This window comes from Thermobia domestica, chromosome 17, assembly GCF_964235325.1.
Source record: "Thermobia domestica chromosome 17, izTheDome1.hap1.1, whole genome shotgun sequence".
Taxonomy (NCBI): domain Eukaryota; kingdom Metazoa; phylum Arthropoda; class Insecta; order Zygentoma; family Lepismatidae; genus Thermobia; species Thermobia domestica.
The window spans coordinates 133,918,233-133,939,178 of record NC_137470.1 but is presented as its reverse complement, the minus strand read 5'-3'; the positions used below and the strand labels follow the sequence as shown (position 1 = coordinate 133,939,178).

The 20,946-nt window shown below is 37.3% G+C and overlaps 1 protein-coding gene across 6 annotated transcripts in view; it reads right to left on the bottom strand.

Moving 5' to 3' along the window:
- Positions 1 to 2,172: 2,172 nt before the first annotated feature.
- Positions 2,173 to 20,946, bottom strand: part of LOC145674356 (innexin inx2-like) — a 29,681-nt gene continuing 10,907 nt past the window's right edge. For all 6 annotated transcript variants that reach the window (XM_081744304.1, XM_081744307.1, XM_081744306.1 and 3 more), the window contains one exon: positions 2,173 to 5,801. In XM_081744304.1, coding sequence (XP_081600430.1) covers positions 4,617 to 5,690 — 1,074 coding nt within the window. In that variant the 5' untranslated portion in view covers positions 5,691 to 5,801 and the 3' untranslated portion in view covers positions 2,173 to 4,616. The remainder of the gene's footprint in view (positions 5,802 to 20,946) is intronic.

The following is a 20,946-nucleotide window of genomic DNA, read 5'->3' as shown; positions in this document are numbered from 1 at the left end:
GGATGGATAACCATTTCTCCAGTCTACGATGAATATTTTTGCAGTGTTGTCCAATGAATACCATATAACTGACTGACATTATAATTAATTGTGTACGTAATGTATTTCCTTATTACATACTGCATGCAAGAAGAAAGAAAACTGATGATACATGAAGGAGGCTCAATCTTGTAAACGGTGCAAAATATTGAAAAAAAAAAAATCTCCCCCTTATGGTACCCCTTGGCGACTTTTATCAAGATGTCTTTCACTTGTGTCTATAAACGGATATGTACAGATGTGAGGAATGGCATGGAGATTCATGCTCATATGCGCTGTGTAGAGAGTGCAGGTTCAGCTAGTAATTTACTTAAAATCACTTAGATGTTTTTAAAATCAAAAGTGACTTTAAAACAGGTCAAGAAAATATTTAACAAAGAAATGTTGTTAAAAATGACTTCCAGTTTCACCTCGAAGCGCATAAGCTAATCCGTTTATAATATTTAAGTAGCAATATGTGTCACTTGATATATTATTTAAAAATATTTTTCATTCTCTCTGTAAAAATATTTATTTTTCTAAATCTCAAAGTTGAACGTGTTCAGAAAACAAATGTAAACTTAGAAATCAAATGCAATGAGGGGTCGCAGTAGCTCACTTTCGGTGCGTGAGGTCCCTAAATGTAGCCCAGCCCGCGTCAAGTGAACTTTGTGGTGGACAAACAGTGTGTTTGGGTTTTATCGGGACTATTCCGTTTCCTTTCAATTCCTCCATCCCACTATTTCATATATCACCATCATCATCATCATCTCCCTTACGCACTATGCATAATCATCGGATGTTAAAATTACACATTTCATTTCATTATGTAATGAATATTTTACGAGGAGCAGTCAAAAAGCTCCCGGAATAATGTTGTAGTTTTGGCATCTGTGATCCAATTACAATGAACCTTATAGAGTACAAGTCCTTAGGTTACCTAGTTATGAAGTTGACAAGTGTGAACACGTCTTGACGGGTAGCGTAGCTAAACGCAGGGGTGTGTGGTGATCAGTTGGTGCTTTTTCACAGATCAAGCAACGCGCAAACTCAAGTTGATGTTCAAACTGGGGAAAAATTGGCTTCAGAGACTTTGACAGCCTTAAAAAGTTTAGATCCATCCGATGTTTGGCTCTTCCCAAAGCTGAAAATGGGTCTTTTCCGTTTCACCAACTCAGAAGAGATCAAAACCAACGCGACGCCTAAACTTCGGAAGATACCAAACGAGGACTTTTGTCGGTGTTTCCACCAATCACAGGATCACTGAAACAAGTGTCTTTCTTCCGAAGGTGCCTCCTTTGAAGGCGGTTAAGTAAATGCATATTTATATTGTGATACTAAAGAGCTATAATAAAATTCCAGAAACTTTTTGTTTGCCCCTCGTATATTCTATTTCTCTGCGTTATTTATGGTTAACATAGAACGGGACGTACGTTATTGTAGTTATAGCAATAATAAACTTTTCGTAAAAATTTAGACATCGATAATTTTATTTATGGTGAAATGAAATTTTTGAGTTTTACGTCCCACGGTTATGCCGGTTAGGCTAAAGGAGACGGTGATGATGAGAGATGAATGAAATGGTGGAATGAAGAAAGTGGGAGGAAACGGGAGAACCCCGAGAAAACCCACGCACACGGTGTTTGTCCACCACAAAGTTCACTTGGCGGGAGCAGGGTTTGAACCCGAGACCCCTAGCACCAGAGGTGAACGCTCTACCACTGAGCCACCGCGGCCCTTTATGGTGAAATGAAAGAAAAGAGTTTTGAGGGAATAATTTTTTAAATGTGTGTAAATTATGGTTATTCATCTCTGCCAAAATGTCCCAAGTATCGTATCATGACTATACATTGATAAACATGAAGTCAGTACATACCTCAGACTTACAGACGATGGTCTAATAGAAGTCTTGTAGATGATACACTTCAATGCTTTTTTAATATTGAGATCGGACTCACGATTGGATACAGAGTCGTCCTTTTTTTCTGAGATTAGCGTCGCAACTGCTACGACTTAGGAAAGCCAAATTGTTTTGTTTCTCGAGTAGTGTTGAGGTCATGCACTTACCTCTACTTGTGGTGAAATAGTAAGTACATCTACTTACGAATATAATTTTCTCATCATATTTCTCAATGCAATAACTTACATGATGAGTTGTGTAAAGTAGATGACTTTATTACTTGGAAACAAATTTACAGACTGAATTATAAAACAGTTTTTACAGATAAAGAATTCTTAAGTTAACAATAACCGAGTTTTGAAATATGCAAAGTTTCTTTTCACTCTCTTTTATAAGTCATTTTCAAGAGTATTGGACAAAAGTTTAATAAATTACTTTTACGTAATTTGTGACAGCGTATTCAATCATCAGAGAAATGAACATTGGTAAAAGAAAAGATCTTTTAAATGACATATCATAAGACTTATGTTGCTTATCTGATAAACAAATAAAAATGCCCCAGTAAGTAAATAAATTGTACAGACTGTATTACAACCATCTCTTTATTTGTTTGCTTGTTCGGTATACTCTGCTTCCAGGTAACATTGCCATTTGTTTTAAATACTGCAAGCGAAACACATTTTCTTTCTATACCAAATTACAAATCAATAAAACATATTTCTCGGGCGCTTGTGGAAAGGGCGTTAAATCACAAAACTCCATTTTTCAGTTTTAAGTACCACGGAAAATAGAAAAAAAGAAAATCCCTACACGTGTGTATAAATAGCTAGGTAAAATTCAAGCATGTACTGAAGTTATGAACTTGTGTATTCTACTCAAAATATGACAAGTATGTTTAAACTTTCAATTTAATTTTATCACAAAACGTATTTTCTTGACTTAGCATTCTTTGCACAAGCATCCGAGATTTGTATATGAGATTCCAGTAGGAGAAATGAAATGTCTCAGTTCATGTCCCTTATGCTCTGAGAGCTAAAGGAGGCCAAATACGAGGCTCGTCCACGAAATAAGTGTACTAGGGGCCCTCGTGGGCAGACGGAATTTGTTATTGCTGTGTTGGTCACACTGCCATGTAGTTTAGTTCCTACCTTTCCAGCGACCCCAATCACGCGTCAGTATGACCAAACCTGTGGCCACAGTAACGTCTCCCGTGAAACATGTCGATAAAATTTGCCGCCAAGTGCGAGATCCGCAGCGTTATCCATTATTCTCGATGTGAAGGGAAAATCTTCGTCTGAAGTTTCTAGCGAGATCAAATCAGTATATGGTGAAGGAATTATGAATCATAGGAATGTGTTTAAGTGGTGTCGTGAATTTAAAACTGGTTGTAGAGATGTGCACAATGAGCAAAGGAGTGGAAGACCGTCGATTTTGACTGATACGCGCATTATCCTGATCTGGGGCCTTCGGACTATTATCTGTTCACCTCCCTGAAGATGCACACTGAGTGGAAAAAAAAATTCAACTGACGAAGAAGTGAAGGTGGAGATGAAGAACTGAACAAAAAAGGTGGCGTCAGACGTCTTTGACCAAGACATAAAAAGACTGATTCCTCGTCTCACTAAGCGCATCAAGAAGGATGGCGACTACGTGGAAAAATAGTTCACATATGTGCTGATGTAAGCATGTAAAAGGTATTTTTTTTTTCTTTTTTTTTAACTGACAAAAATCTAGTCCACTTATTTTCTGGACGTGCCTCGTAATGTGAATATTGGGGACGGTAGAACCTCGAGAGAAAACATAACATACTTTCGTGTCACAAACTCATATCACCTGGTATCGAACCGGTGAACATACTATTAGAGATCTGTAAATGCATGTTATAAGCTCATATATTTGATCTCTTTCTATATTTTTGATATATACCAGTATATTGTATTTCCTTCAACATGCTTCTTAAAATTTAAAACCAATGAGTATACCTTTTGAATAACAAAATATTATATGTATTTATGTAGTTTCCTCAGAAACGATAAGACTAAATAAAAGGGAATAACTATCAACGTTTCCATTTTACCAGGACAGTCAAAAAGTTCCCCGAATGATGATGTAGTTTTTGACAAGTATTTAAACGTCAAACAGCAGTGTACGAGTAATGTAGCTGAACGTATGAGTGTGTGTGGTGATCAGCTGGTGCAATGTTGCACTTTAAGCAACGCGCAAACATGAAGTTCATGTGCAAATTGCGGAAATCTGCTTCAAAGAATTTGATAGCCTTAAAACGGTGATAATGCTTTAAGGAAAAACTGGTCTCAACGGTACCCGTTTGACTGTAGAAGACGATTAAAACCAACGTAACGGCTGAACTTTGAAAGATACCAGAGGACTTTCGTTTATGTTTCTAGCAATGGCAGGAGAAGTGGAGTAAGTATGTATGTTCCGGAGATGTCTACTTTGAAGGCGATTAAGTAAATATATACTTATGGGAATAAAGAGCGGGAACTTTTTAACTGCCCAGTATAAGCATGGTAAAAACATCGATGAAATTAAAAAAGAAAAAAAGCATAAATCATAGAAGTAAGTAAACACAATTATACATTACTTCTTCGATAAATAAAAAGAAACACAAGAAATAACGGCCTAGGCATTAAGCAGTCTTTCACATAGCTATCACAGATAGTAACTTTACTTACTTCCTTCAAACACATTCGTTCTCGCCCAATTTTGTAGCTAAGTCCTGCAGAAGTTCTTTATATATCCAGGGATCCATATTCTTACCCAGCTGATACAGGACAAACCAATCACCTATCTTAAAGTTACGGACGATTATCTCAATCTGTTCCGGCAGTACTAATTTGGACTGTGTTCGCAGGAGATACACTCTTACTTGGCAACCAGTTACAACTAAAACGCGATATAACAATGCGAGGCCAGATAATACAGACAAAATAATAAACCAAAACCAAATAACGATGTACAATTTCTCATTTATTATATTTAATGGAAGAACGCACAAACCGTCAAATTGTTGGATTGTTCCTGACGCACCATATCTTCTGAATGTACACTTGGTTACTTTCGGAAATACTTTCTCCATAGGATCACTCCTTTCTAAAGGGTCCATGTCTGTAAATAAAATCACCTGGGATCCGTACTGTATGAACTCACCATCAAGAAACATATCCATAAAGTAAATTTGACCGATTACGTTCACAAAATTCAACACTTCACAAATAATGAATTTGATAACGTAGAAATTTTGAGAATGAAGATTACTAATAAAATAGTTCAGAAGCAGTTTCCTGCGATTTACCTTACACTGTTCATCTAAAACTGGACAATTAAGATCGAGTAGAAGCATGTTGATCCTACCACCTTCCCACATTTTCCACAAATAGCGGGGCACATAGAACATCACAGCTTGGAAAAACAGGGCAAAGCATACCCATTGGTAATATTTATGATATTTCACTTCCTCTTGTTCGTAACTTGCACCCACGGCAGGATGTGCAATATCCACACCAATTTTTCCTCGACGACTGGGAGTTGTGTAAGTGGAGTGAATCCAACAGTATGTGTCCATCGCACTAGACGGAATTCCGTCAACAACACAATGAATTGGATTTCCTATATATTGTCTAGAGGTTACAAGGAGCGAAAATACAAGTAACATAATCACACTAAATTTGTAATGCAATCGGAAGATGTTGTTGTCCACACACACACTGTCCAGCTTCAGTAAATTCTTAATGGGTCCAAACACGTGCAACATTGTAATTAAAATTGTACCACCGTTCGTAACTGATGAAATCTATTTGCTTCAAACAAGTATTAACGGAAATGCTTCAAACTGGACTCACAAACACATTTCCAAGACTTAGCACTGAAAGTAGGAAAGAAGTATATCACTACGAATACAGATATAAGACAAAAGTAAAAGTAAAATACATTCTAGCTTATTATATTTAATAAGTATACATTCTATCTTACTAAAACCTCGCTCGAAATTAATGCAGTTATGACAGTAATATAGAGTCCGGCAAAAAAGATCTCCCGTATTTAGAGAGGGCACTATCTGAGTTGTAATGGGGCTGCGGCGGCGGAGGGGGTATCGATCGATAGCGGTATACGTGCCATTTTTAGTAGTCGCAATAGCGTGGCACGGTGAGCATCGTGCGTTTGTTGTGGAGGAGTATATTCGTAATAGTGGTTCTGTGATTAATACTCAGCGGACATTTCGCACTCAGTTCGGACTTGGTCTACATGATTCTGTTCCGAATAGAAACTATTCAAGTTTGGATATCGAACTTTCGAGCAACAGGTTCAACACAGAAAAAATCGTCTGGCTGACTTGTTTACGTGCTGGAAGCTTTGGAAGATTGCTGAATGGACGCTCTCACGCGCGCCAGATTTTCCGGCGTTGTTACGGTCCGAGGTTGGCCAGGCGATTTCTTCTCACAGTGCAGAACCCGTTACTCTAAAGTTTGGTACCTGAATAGTTTTTCTATCCGTAACAGAATCATGTCGGCCAAGTCTGAACCGAATGCAAAATATCTGCTGAGTAATAATCACAGAACCACCATTAAGAATATACTCTTCCACAACAAACGCACAATGCTCACATCGCCACCGCATTTCGACTACTGAAAATGACACGTATACCGCTATCGACCGATACTCCCTCCGCTGACGTCTCCCCATCACAACTCAAATAGTGCCCTCTCTAAATACGGTAGGTCATTTGCCGGACCGTGTAGAATAAAAAATAATAATATAAAAATACACCGGCTTTACTTATCAAACAACTGTACACAATTAAACCGAGAACGATAATAATCCTATCAACCAACCGCCTTATTATGATGTGGTTGGGCAAATTACATCTTACCTTTTGGACAATTAGGAACCCATTATTATTAATCATGTTGAACAGGAAAAGTATTAACTAAAATATATTTCATACATTACGAAGAAAACACAATTTTCCAGTAGATAGCAGAATTGCAATTTTAGCCCACAAGGCATTTTCACAAAGACGGAAATTATGTATTTAAAAAACTATACTGACTCCAATCTTAGGACTTAACTATGAAATTGAAACCAGATTTAGCATGAAGACACATGAGCGGCCAAATGTCAGACTTAGCAACTTATTTGCCTTTACACGGGAAGCTATATGCTCGACGGGGAAACACAAGGCATTTGGCGCATAGTTATGCGAATACTTCGTATTGACGCTGTTAATTCTTGGGTGCTTGTATAAAGAGTGTGACGTCTAAAAAACGTCTTGCGGGAAAATTGAATTAAAAGATTAAGTAAACTGTTGATTTCTGTGACACTTTAGAATACAGAAGTTGATAACTTTGGTACAAGTTACAATTTAACTTAGCCCACTATGCACACGCTTAGAGAAAATTTCTCGCTTTCCAGTGAAACTTATGACTCAGAAATGGGAGTTTTGTTACTCAACATTCTTCGCACAAGCACCCGAGAGTTTATCGAATATGAAAAATGAAAGGTCGAAGAATAAGTTCGTAGGTTCATCCAACTGTCTCCGATTACGAACAAAGTGTGTGTGTGTTTTTTTTTTTCCCCTAAAGTTTACGATCAGAATGACAAGGAAACAATGAACAGTTTTGTTACTTCACAAGTATGTCTCCAACATCATTTTGTGTTTCTACTTACCGCACGAGACAACTAATAAGAGGTACACGGAACCACACTAAACTTTCTAGCTCTTACGTTTTAAATTGAATTACATTATGCTGTAGTTATTACGAAAATGTTTATTTGCGAAACAAACAAAATTATAACCGACGCTTTCACAAAATTGTTTCTAAGAAAACACTTCCAAGAGCAAACTACTTCTTAAGATTTTTTAAATGAGAAATTATTCATGCCATATTCTATGGTTGTTAGAAAAATGCTTATTTATGAAAAAATGAACAAAATTGCCTGTTTGATAAAATCGTTCGAAAAAAAAAAAAAAAAAACACTCCCAAGAGTACCCCTTATGAACTTTCTAATGGAAAATTATTATCATATTGTAGGCTTCTTAATGGAACGCGTATTTATAAAATATGAACAGAATTGCCTGACTAGGTTTTGAGAAAATCACCTAGGAAAAACTTATCACTACAAGTAAACTGCCATTTATGAATATTTAATAGAAAATAATTTACATCATATTCTAGGCTTTTTAATGGATCATTTATTTATGAAATACGAATAAACAATGCCTGAGTAGTATTTGAGAAAATTGTTTAGGATAAACTCACCCCCAAGACTGAACTACTGTTTGTGAATTTTTAATAAAAAATATTTATACCATACTAGCAGCGTTCACCCCGCTTCGCTGCGGTCACCCCGGAACGCAATAAACTTTGTTACTTAGATAATTTTTACTTTTTCGCTTTCAAGTGATATGATAAAAACCATAGAAGATTGCAGTAAATGTTAACATTATATCGCCTGTCATTTATGTTAACCCGCCCCGCTTCGCTGCGGTCACCCCCGAACGCAATAAACTTTGTTACTTAGATAATTTTTACTTTTTCGCTTTCAAGTGATATGATAAAAACCATTATAACGCCTGTCATTTATGTTAACCCGCCGAGTGACACGGTCATGCGGGTTGCATATAAATACGTTTATTTTTATACCTATGATGAACTAACAAAGGATTTGTACGTAATGGACACCTGAATGGTCAATTATCTCAAGACACTGGTAATTGAAAATTAAAGTGATATGATAAAAACCATCTAGGGTCCAAATCCTAATAACCCCCCAAAAATAAAAGAAATTGGTTCAGCCGTATTAGCGTGATGAGCGGACAAAGGATTTGTACGTTCTCTTTTATATATATAGATTGTAGGTCTTCTAGTGGTGTATTTAATTATGAAATATGAGTAAAATTGCCTGGGTTGTTTTTGAGAAAAACTCGCTCCAAGAGTAACTATCCCTTGTAGATTTTAAGGACAAATAATTTATGTCACGGGGAGCGCACTGGCTCACTGCTAGAGCGTTCACCTCTGGTGCATGGGGTCCCTGGTTCAATTCCAGCTCGCGCCAAGTAAACTTCGTAGTGGACAGACACTCGTGTGTGGGTTTTCTCGGACTTCTCCCGTTTCCTGCCACTTTATTCATTCCACCATTTCATTTATTTCTCATCATTACCGTCTCCTTTGGCCTAGCTGCCATAACCGTGGGACATAAAAAAAAAAAAAAAATGTTATAAGCCTCTGTTCACAGAAAAACGAGACTGCCTTCGAGAGACAAAGTCCGAAAAATTGAACCTAAATCCTCACGTCTGTAGGATCTGCGCTTGCAGGAAATCTATCTTCTCTCCATTCTGTCAGAAAATAACAATCGTAGTTTCACAAGATAAATAACCCATACAAACACTCCTGCAAACTAAATATGCAATTTGGGCCGCGGTGGCTCAGTTGTAGAGCGTTCACCTCTGGTGATTGGGGTCCCGGGTTCAAATCCTGCTCCCGCCAAGTGAACTTTGTGGTGGACAAACACCGTGTGCGTGGGTTTCCTCGGGGTTCTCCCGTTTCCTCCCACTTTCTTCATTCCACCATTTCATTCATTACTCATCCTCAGCATCTCTTTTAGCCTAACCGGCATAATCGTGGGACGTAAACCTAAAAAATTTCATTTCATTTTAAATATGAAATTGACATATACAAAACTTCCATAAAAATGATAAAAAGAGTAGATAAAAGAAACTACCATGTTTGGTAGAATATGATTCGTGTGGGATCAAGACAGTAATACACAGCTGCAGAAAGATTAACATCATGCTATTGTGATACAGTGGTTAGTGTAACGGAACTGTAAACAAGTGACTCCAATCCTGCTTACCGAAAAATAGTCATTTCAAAATTAAAGAATGGGCGTTCAATTGAAAACAATATGACTGAAAGGAAAATTACAAATATGCCGCAGCTCTGCACTAAAACATATACATTAAACCAGATCATAAATTTTCATCCCTTTGACTCTATTGTATATTCTTGCGCGAAAAGCAATACAGAAATATGTTAAACTAGTTCTTCAGTATTTCGCGCAAGAGGAATCATCACGTGAAAAAGCAAGTGAGTTTCGTTTCACAGTTGTGAAAACAGAGTAGGCTTCCAAACTATGCTTATTCAATGCTGAAACAGATCTGTAACTTTCGGCTGGAGTACAGATGTAATGTAAAAGATGGGGCTTATTCATCCAACGATTCAAAAAAAGTTTCTTGCAATGTGTTACAATTATCCTAACTGTATATAAAAAATACTACATGAACTAACATAAAATAAACTGGTACTTACGGTTGACGTGCAAAGCTGAATTTGCCATGATCACAGCTTTTCGGGACTAACCCACAGGAAAATTGCCAAAAGTGAATATTTTTAAATTCTAGGGGATTTAAAGAGGAATGAAGAAATTCCCCCATGCTATTCAAATGGGCCTTTTTTGGGGGGAGGGAAGGCTTTTATCTTCTGTTTTAGGTACTTGGAACAAAAACTTGATATTCGGTATGCTTGTACGTCTTCGTTAGCATTAACTAAGTAAATAACCGAAAATAAAAATTTCCAAATTAAGAGTGGTTTTATGAGGAACTGAAAAATCTTTCTCCATGTTATTTATATGGGACATCATCTACACAACAAAATGTTTACACTTCCTTTTGGGGCTACAATAATGAAATTTGGAATGATTGTATCCTTCCGGGACTATCTTGTAATATCTTCAGTTTTTAGGGGTATAAAGGGGAAATGAAAAGTCTCCATGTTATTTAAATGAGTGTTTTCTTGGGATACAAGTTCATATTTTTAGGAAGTTGAAATAGGAAAAGAAACTGGAAATTCCGCATAATTTTGTGTTTAAGAAGTGCGAGGCTCTAGACCGAGCTAAAACAGGTATAACGGAACGTGTTCTTTACAGTTGTTTTGTGTCATTACCATATTGTTAATCTGCACGGTTATTGTTATCTTACGTTATCATTATGGCAGTTACTGTTATATATGAGATGTGAAGCCGTAGGCCGAGTAAACGAGGGGTTTGAGGGAAAAGGTTTCCAGCTGGCCAAAGGCTAGTTATCATATAGAACTCAATACTGAAAACGAAAGTTCTAATATTTCTTGGTACAGTCCGCAGCAAAAAACCTCCAACATGAGCATGTAAGTTTATTGTGAAACTACGCCTAACAGCGCAGTGAATCAACATAACGTTTAAGTGGCACGAATCACGCCAGAAGAAACCTCGTCGTCCTCCCATATACACTTATTTTGGAGCAAAAGACTTCGTCGTGTCACAAAAAACTTACATGCTCGTGTTGCAGGTTTTTTGCTGCGGACTGTACATGCGTTATTGGTAGAGGAGAAAAGCTGAAATGAAATTGGTTTTTGGATATTGAATCCATATAACGTACAAAATCTTTTCTCGCCTTCTGTTAACACTTTCGCTACATGAGAAACCATATTAAAACCGTAATAATACATTCCTAGTATTTTTGGTTATAACAGAAAAGTCACATAGAAGATTGCAAATATTCTTGTGATACTGAATCCGTAACAAAATCTGTTTCTTGCTTTCTGTTCCACATTTTGCTATGGTGATCACCGTTTTAACCGGGGACCGTAGATTTTCACTACTTCCGGCTTCAATCTGGGACCTTGCTTTAAGTTTAGTAACGTCCCAAGAATACACACCAAGGCTAAGAAAGATGATGATATTAATATGGTGAAATAAAAAAAAATTAAAAATGGCAGTAACCCCAAGAAAACAAATGCATACAGTTTTTCTATCACAGTCTTCACATGGCGCGGACTGCAATCAAACCAGGGAGCCAATGCACCAGAAGAGATCGCTCTACCACTGAGCCACCGCAGCCCTCATCGTGATCAACGCTGAAACCGGAAGTATTAATAAATTTTACTCCTTCCGGTTTAAGTGCAATGTTAAAAGTGGAGATGGTATGGTTTCCTGAGATGCTGAAACGATTTGAAACAACTGCCTTCTGTTCTATGGCAAACGGTTATTTTCTATCACTTCCGGTTTGAACTGACAGTTAGCGAAGGACACTGCATCTGCACTTGGAAAAGCTAAACCAAATCCAGAAAATCGCTCATGTATATATATATATTTACCACTGTTTTTCCTCTATGAGTACTGAACTTCTACCACTTCCGGTTCCAGTAGTGTATTACGGATGGAGATTGTGTAGTTTCTTGAAACACTGAGACCATTCCAAGAAACCACATGTTGCTGTATATTACCGTTTTTTTTTTTTTTTTTTTTTTTTTTTTTGTGGTGGTGGTTGTTGTAAGGCGATCAACGTTGAATCAACAAACAGTTGATTTCTACCACTTTCAGTTTGAATAGAGGGCTTACGGGGTTAAAAGATGAAATCTTTCAGTTTAACGTTCCACGATTATGCCCTTTAGGCTAAGGGAAACGGATGATTAAAGCAAGTGAATGATGATGGAAGAGTCGGTGGAATGAGAATGTGGAAAGAAACGGGAATACCCCGAGAAAACCCACGCAGCATAGGGAAGCGCTTGACTACTGGTCCGTCGTTGCCCCCGGGTTAATAGAGATGATGAAACCTGTTCTTGGAATGCTGAGTCGATCCCAGAAAGCCACTTCTGGATAGTTCTTACTCTTTTCCTCTATAGAGATCACCATTGAAGTCACAGTAAATTTCTACCACTTCCTGTCTTAGCAGTCAGCCATGGATGGATGCCATAAGTGTCCTCGGCACATTGAATCAATTTCAAAAAATGCTTCTTGCTATTTATTACACTTTTCTTTGTATAGCGATCAACGTTGAAACTACAAGTTACTAAATTTTATTACTTTCGGTTTGAATCGAGTAACAGGAGTGAACTTGGAGTATTTTCTTGAAACAACGAATCTATTACAAAAAATAGCTTATCATTATCCATTATCGTTCTTGTTCTATAGTTATCAACATTTTAAAAACAGGAAAGGGCTGATTTCTACCACTTCCTGATTGAATCAAGGGTCAATGGAGACGACAAAACGTACTCCTGGGAAGTTAAACCAATTTCAGAAAACTGTTTCTCGATATTTCTTACTGTTCTTGCTCTACTACTACCGATTTTACTAAACTGTTATGGTTGGAGACGGTACATTTTGTTCAGATACTGAATCAATTTTAATAGTGCTTGTCGCTATTTATCACCCTTCTGTTCTATGACAATCAACAATGAAACTGGAAACGGTTAATTTCTGCTACTTTTGGTTTGAACAGAGGGGAGAGAATCTATTTTTAGGAAGCTAAATCGATTGTAAAAGAACTGCTTCACAATCTCTCTTAACGTTTTGGTTGTGATACCTGTCGACAGACGCACAATCATTCTATAAGAGTTCCGTCACTTATGCATAATTTGGAAGTCTAATACACGGTTGCTAAATTATATCTATACCAGCAAATATGCTCATACTACAAATATACCAGGTTATCATAAAATAAATATCGCTGTTCAGAGAACCCTGGAGACCTAACCAAATGAAACCAAACTTGGTAGGAGCATATTTGGGAACATGCAGAAGCGATTGGGGCAAAAAACAAAATTAGTTCCAATTTTTGCCACCAGACGTAATTGTGGCGCTGTACAACGCCATGTAAGTGCATCCTGGAAGAAAAACGACAGTAGTGATGCTAAATGATAAGAAAGACTGTAATTACCTCTCCAAGTGCTTACTCGCGTCTGCATGTGTTTTGGTAATACGGGTTTGAGGGCCACTATGTGCTAGAAGCAGGGTTTGAAAAAAACCGGGCTTTTTTGAAAAAACCCAACCCATCTGGGTTTTATCGGGTATTTTCGGGTGTAATTGGGTATTTTCGGGTTTAATCGTTTTTTTTCGAAATATTTCAATGTCTTTGGGGTAAAAGTGTTAAAATGTGATTTATATTTCAAGATTGTCATTGTCACAACTTGCAACAATTTTCTACTCACTGCTGTTTTGAAAAAAATGGCCGCCATTTTGAAATTACACATTCGATCGCCGAGAAAATCTATACAGCAAATTTAGCATATCTCTTGCTTCCACCGCCAAAATTTCAACTTAAAAGACTGAAAATTGCGCTTCGTAGCGTGGATACTCGCTGGTTTGAAAAAATGGCCGCCATTTTGACATTTTACGTTGGTATGCCGCCAAAATCTATACAGGAAATTCACAGTGTCTCGTGCTTGTACTCTGAAAACTTTAACTTAAAAGGCCGAAAGTTGTACCCTGTAGTCTGAGTGATAGAGGCAGACAAACGAGTTGAGTTGATTTTGTGTTTAACGTCCCTTTCAGCAACGAGCCTATATAAGACGGGACCTACTGATTACCGTGGAATCCGAACCACATGAGCTCCCTCCGGGAAGCAAACCCGGGTCCCACGCCGAAGACGCGTATACTAACCGCATAGCCATGAAGGAGCTCGGCAGACAAACGAACAAATGTAGATCAAGTCATCCAGAACCCTGACTGACGTTCGCCAAATATGAATACCAAAAGGGGTCTATTAATTTAAAACAAATATACAATTCATGTTGTATGAAATAAATAAATGTTTTAAAATGTCTTATATGAAATTAACATCTTCCATATTTTCTCCATGAGAATACGGGACACCTCAGATTCCCCTCAACTTTCCAACACAATGCAATGAACTGTAGTCTGGTTATGAACAAAAGTATAATAGGCCGCGGTGACTCAGTGGTAGAGCGTTCACCTATAGTGCATGAGGTTCCTAGTTCGATCCGAGCTCGCGCCAACTGAGTTTTGTGGTGAACAAACAGCTTGTGCGTGGATTTTCTCGGGATTATCACGTTTCCTCTCACTTTCTTCATTCCGTCATTTCATTCACTTCTCATCATCACCGTCACCTTGAGCATAACAGGCATAACCATGAGTTTAAAACTAAAAGATTTCTTTTTTTTTTAATGTTCCGGAGAGTATCCAAGTTTCCATCAAGTGCAATGGAAAAAGTAGCATTGCAAATTTTACTCGCTATCAAGTCGAACAGGGTGGTGTAATAACTTCCTCGAAACTGTTACATGCAACAGCGTACCGTTCATTCACTAATTACAGGATTCCCAGACAATGTCAGAATTTTTTATTTTTCACTTTTCGAATAAGCTGATATTGATAGCAGAAATGGAACGGAGTTAAAATACGGGACATTTCCCTGTCCCGACTAAATTTACGGGGACGCGGGCTCAAAAACGGGACTGTCCCGTTTTTTACGGGACGTATGGCAGGCTTAAGCGTAAAATAAATAGTTTTATTGTTGAAATATTCATTTCCGATCCTTCTGCGTTTAATTCGGAAATTTCCCGAGCACTCCTTTCACGGCGTGTACATCAAAACTTCCACTAGTACGGGAATTTGAACTCAGTACTTGAAATAGTAAGCGTTACATAGTCTTCGGAACCCCGAGCATTAAGCTTCTTAAATTTGACAAGAATTTTTATGCTATTGCTGGTTTTGATTCTACAAATGTTTATTTGAAGAGTAGCAACAAATGACTGAACTAAACTGTTATTGTTCAACCAAATTTTAGTTGAAAAAACTTGTGTTTTACATCTAAGGTAAGAAATAATACTAATAGTTTTACTAATGTATTTACATATGTACTATTAGTACCGGCACCTATGATCTTAAACCCGTCAAGCGTATGAGTGATAACGTCCCTCAGTGTCGCCGAGTCGCCGAGCACACTATTCGCGGAAAATATTTTCTATGTTGTTGTATACCTTAACGTGAAAGCCTCTAATTCGCCCAAGGAAAGCCTAAAATCTGATAAAAAGCAACTTACAATGTGATCACCTTAGTTGTACCAATAATATACTAACAAATAGGTCAAAAACCCAGGTGGGTTTTAAAGTGGGTTTTTCCAGGTGGGTCCAACCCGAAAAAAAACATCGGGTTTCCAGGAAGTCTTAATAGGTGTTTTCTGTCAGCCTCTGAGGGAGTATGTGTGGGCCTAGGAAAGTGTCACAAACAATACCGCACCATACACTGAGAGCTAGTTGTTCGTTGATGTCTCCTGAGACTGATCGCATGAAGATTATCGTCCGCTCAAACATGTATATTATGGTAATTGAAACTGCCTTCTCGTGTGAACTGAGCCTCATCCTAAACACTATTGCGGATGGGAAAGTGAGATTAACAGCACACTGCTGGAGGTATAACTGGCAAAAGCGTACTCACGGCAGATAGTTGGCTCCTGACAAAGACTGTACTTGCTGCAGGTGATATGGATACAGGCTCGCTCGACAATATACATGTCATATCTGCATGTGATTTACACGTAGTTCATCCTTCAGCAAGACACTGATACCAAAATAGCTTAATTAGGAGCTGAGCTATTGAGGTTTAAATTGAGACACATTGAGGGGCCTCCAGGATGTGACTGTTTCAAAATGTCAGGCGGCTCAGTGGCCACAACTCTGTAATGATACATTTCCCGACATATGGTCATACGAACTTTTATTTTTATTTTTATTTATTTATTTATTTTTTTTTTTTTTTTTTACTTGTCTATCCATAAGGAAGCAACTCCTGAAATTTTGCTCTACCTTTTTGTTACACTCTGTATTTATTCACTCAAGCAAAAGAATATTAAAGGGAGTTATTCTGCAGAGTGGCAACCTACTAGCCTCTATGGCAATAGTTCATTTAACACCCCTTAAAGAAATCTACAACACTTTATCAAATACAAAATCAAATAGGAAAAAAAAAATCAAATACAGTGAACCTAACTGATGTGTGTGCTGTGATCTGAAGACATGCGGGAATTTATTGGGGGCAACAAGGAGAGCACAATGAATTCCTATGCTCTTCACACAAACAGTAAATCAGAACATGTGAAAAACACTGGATAATTTCGAACTGGCCCAAAAGAAACTCTCCAGTGCTGGGAATGAAAAATACAGTGCATTCCAGGGTGGAAAGAATTCAAGTTTTTTTTTTTTTTTTTAAAAAAAAAAACAAATCATTTCTGTTGATTATTTTTATTTAAATCGATTTTTTTTATTTAAATCAAATCTTTCTCCTCGTATAATACAAGTCGATAACTGAAAAAAATGCATTAGGAATTAGTATTAAATGCTAATTATGACATTTAAGTGAAAGTATTGGGGTTGAATTTTGAATTATCCCTAATCGTTAACCTATATCAATCCCAAACAATGTTTCTTAACCCTTTTAAATTATGGCTCTTTTTAAAGGTAAATTATAGACTTTCAGTCAAGCAGCTACAGCATCATCCCTATTTATCCTAGGATCATGGTACATACATCACTCTCTTTAGAATAGAACAGCTTTTGAAACAGTAACATTCACATTGCCCTATCATGTATCTGAAGCGGGAAATTTTGAGAATAATCGGCATTTTTTTAACTTGTTTTAAAAATTTTGATCCCCTCTGGATTCCTCTGTGTTAACGTATTGATCTCAAAATCAACTGGGAAATACTAAGGGGTGTATTAAATGTGTGTACAAAATTTCAAGCTTCTATCTTAATTAGTAAAGGTGTGGAAACTATTTAACAATGAGCTAAGAACATCCCCACAATGCCCCAGATGACCCGGATGTAATATAAAAATGTCCTCGGACATCCCTATTTATCCTAGGATCATAATTTGTACATTATTCTCTTCAGAATAAAACAAACGGTACCCTTCAAATGTCTCCATCATGTATCTGGGGCGGGTAAATCACGAAAAAAAAGGTATTTTCTGTTAAATATATATATATATATATTTAAGTTTTACCTCTGTGGACAACTGCCCCTGTTTTAAGGCAGAGATCTGAAACAAATCTGGAAAATACTGAGGGGTGCACTGGGTAAATGTGCAAAATTTCAATCTCGTAGGTGCAAAAGTAAGCCCGCGAAAAATATTCTCCAAATACCCCAGATTCCCGTATAAAACAGGATTTCAGGTAACAGTTTCCTGAGACATCCTTATTTATCCTAGGGGCATAGTACGTACATCATTTTGTTCAGAATAGAACAGCCTTTCAAATGGTAGCATTCGTGTCTCCATCTGAGATGGGGAAATCCAGAAAAAAGATATTTTTTGTTAAAAATATCTTTTCTTAAAAAAAAAAAAAATAATAAATAAATAAAAAAAATAAAAAAAATTGCCCCTCTGGACCCCGTTGTTTCCACGCAGAGACCTGAAAACATCTGAAAATTATTAAGGGATGCACTAAACGAATGTGCAAAATTTCAGTCTTCTGAATGCAAAATGTAACCCGCCAAATAATAATAACGCATAACAAAAATATCTTTTTAAATTTATGACGTCATCACACATTGTATGGTATAGTAGCCAGTAGCATGGTGAAAATAACAAATACAAGATTACTGCCTTAGAAAACCACCTCAAACGGAACCTTGTACACATAAGACACAATTCAATACTTTATATGCACTTGACTGTAATATTCTTAATCCCAGCAAGTGAAGTGTGTGACCGCGCCTTACACTTCTCATGATACACACCTGTCCCTTCTCTTCTATGTTCCCAGTTGCGAAAACGGTAGTCAGTTACGAAACAAATTCCTTCGTTCCAGTATAAACAGCATAAATAAAAATCACCAATAAGCCTATACGAATTTTATAATAGGAAGACGGTTATATATATATATACATATACATACAGGGCAGGGATGCAAATTACTCGCCCATTCGCCCGGGGCGAGTTTTTAATATCACAATTTATTTCAAAGGTAAGTAAATGATTTCTATTCTGACATGTGGGCTAGTAGCTTTTATCTTGGGCTAGTAAAAGTTTGTTGCTTATTTGCACCCCTGATAGTGTGTGTCTCTATAGTCTCTTGACATAGGGTAACTATGTTGTTATCCGAGTTACAACAAAATGTAAGAGGGAAAACAGTCTCTATACATAATGTTTTCAATCTAAAGTGAATGATTTTTTTTTTTTTTTTTAAATCGGACGTGCCGTTTGGGCTGTACACTCTTTATACGCCCAATGTTAAATGAAAATGCAACGTTGCCATTTACCTGGGCCTACAACATAAGTGAATGAAATTACTGTATTTTACGTTAACGTGTCGATGGCCAGCCCTCATTTCAAACAGTACCTTCCTCACTTCTGTTGTGGGTCAAGGTAAATGGCAACGTTGCATTTTCATTTAACATTGGGCTCATAAAGTGTGTACAGCCCAAACGGCTCGCCCGATTTCAAAAATTCCTTCACTTTAGACTGAAAATATCGTATTTGGAGAAGGTTTTCCCTATTACATTTTGTTGTAATACTGATAACAGAGTTACCCTATGCCAGGGGTACCTTCGAGACTAGATATACAGGGTGTAACTAAAGGTCGTTTACAAGGCTTGGGAGGTGATTCCACACACGAAAACAAGCAAAACGTTTATGTGACATTTTCTTAAATTCGGCGTCATTTCCGAGTTACAAGCTGCCGCAAATGGCGGCAAAACGACGTGTGACACCTCATTGCGGACAAAGAAAGGTGCAACAGCAAGCGGGTCTAAACAGTTTAGAGAAAGTAATGCCTGAATAACATAATGGTGTGAGAAGCAAGGCAGTAGGAACGCGGCACAAGGAATTTCTCAAAGGGGACTTTCTTATGTGGACAGACTGACATGCAGAAAAGGAACTCCTTGTGCCGCGTCCCTACTGCCTTGCTTCCGACGCCATTATGTTATTCAGGCATTACTTTCTCTAAACTGTGTAGACCCGCTTGCTGTTGCACCTTTCCTTTGTCCGCAATGAGGTGTCACAGGTCGTTTTGCCGCTATTTGCGACAGCTTGTAACTCGGAAATGATGCCGAATGTAAGAAAATGTCACATAAACGTTTTGCTTATTTTCGTGCGAGGAATCATCTCCCAAGCGTTGTAAACGACCTTTAGTTACACCCTGTATATATATAAACAGTATGTAAGTTATGTAATGGCTCTTGTATTGTTGAAGTACAAAGGGATTATTTGTTTATTATCGCCTTTTAGTGGTGCAATAATGTGATTATACCAATTAAGAAAAATTTGTGAAAATTTTGGTAAAGGTATAGAATGAAAACTTTTGATCAGCGTTTCACTTTTGAACTGTGAAAAACGCAATATGTACGGCAATTGCTATATTACGGTTCCTCCCACAAAGTGCCAGTAAATATAGCAGCCTCGGAAGATATTTGTTTCTTTAGAAACTAAAGTTATGCTTTACTATCAACCTAGGAATTAACATTTGTAGCTGCAGCTATAAAGTATTGAAAAATACAGATAGTCATTATGCTATGCGATAGTTACGCCAATTTGTAATTCACGTACAAATAACTGCAGTACCGATAGCCTAATTATCACAATCAAACTATATAAACTAAATGCTGTACTTTAAGCACAAACATCGTTCAAGTATAATTTACAAAAATGTTTAGTAACTTTTTTTTTTTTTTTGCACTGATTTAAATTCCATCGTCTACTCAGAGAACATCATAAAAATAAGGTTCAGTTGTTTCTGTAACATTTTGACATTGTACTTACAGAATAACTATTTTGCATGTTTATGAAACGAATTATTATAACATCAGCTCACAAAATTAAATATTCACCTAAAAACCTAACTGTTTGCTTTTTCGATTTCTATAAGTCATTAAGTGCACTAACGTGGTCTAAATCTTCACGCACTATGCACTTGGAGACTTGGGAACTCGACTTTTCACCGCAAACTATATGACATCAGTTCCGAAATAAGTGTATTTCGAATGTGTACCATATATATATATATAGTTTGGACACTACCAGAGACAATTTCATTCTTGAGCTCGGTGCTGAGTTATTTAGACAATATGGACCAGACCAGAAATCCTGATATATTTGGAAAATCAAGTTTCTACAGAACACCAACACGGGGCCGTGGTGGCTCAGTGGTAGAGCGTTCACTTCTGGTGCATGGAATCGTTGGTTAGACCCTTTTCGCGCTAAGTGAACTTTGTGGCGGACAAATACAGTCTGTGTGGGTTT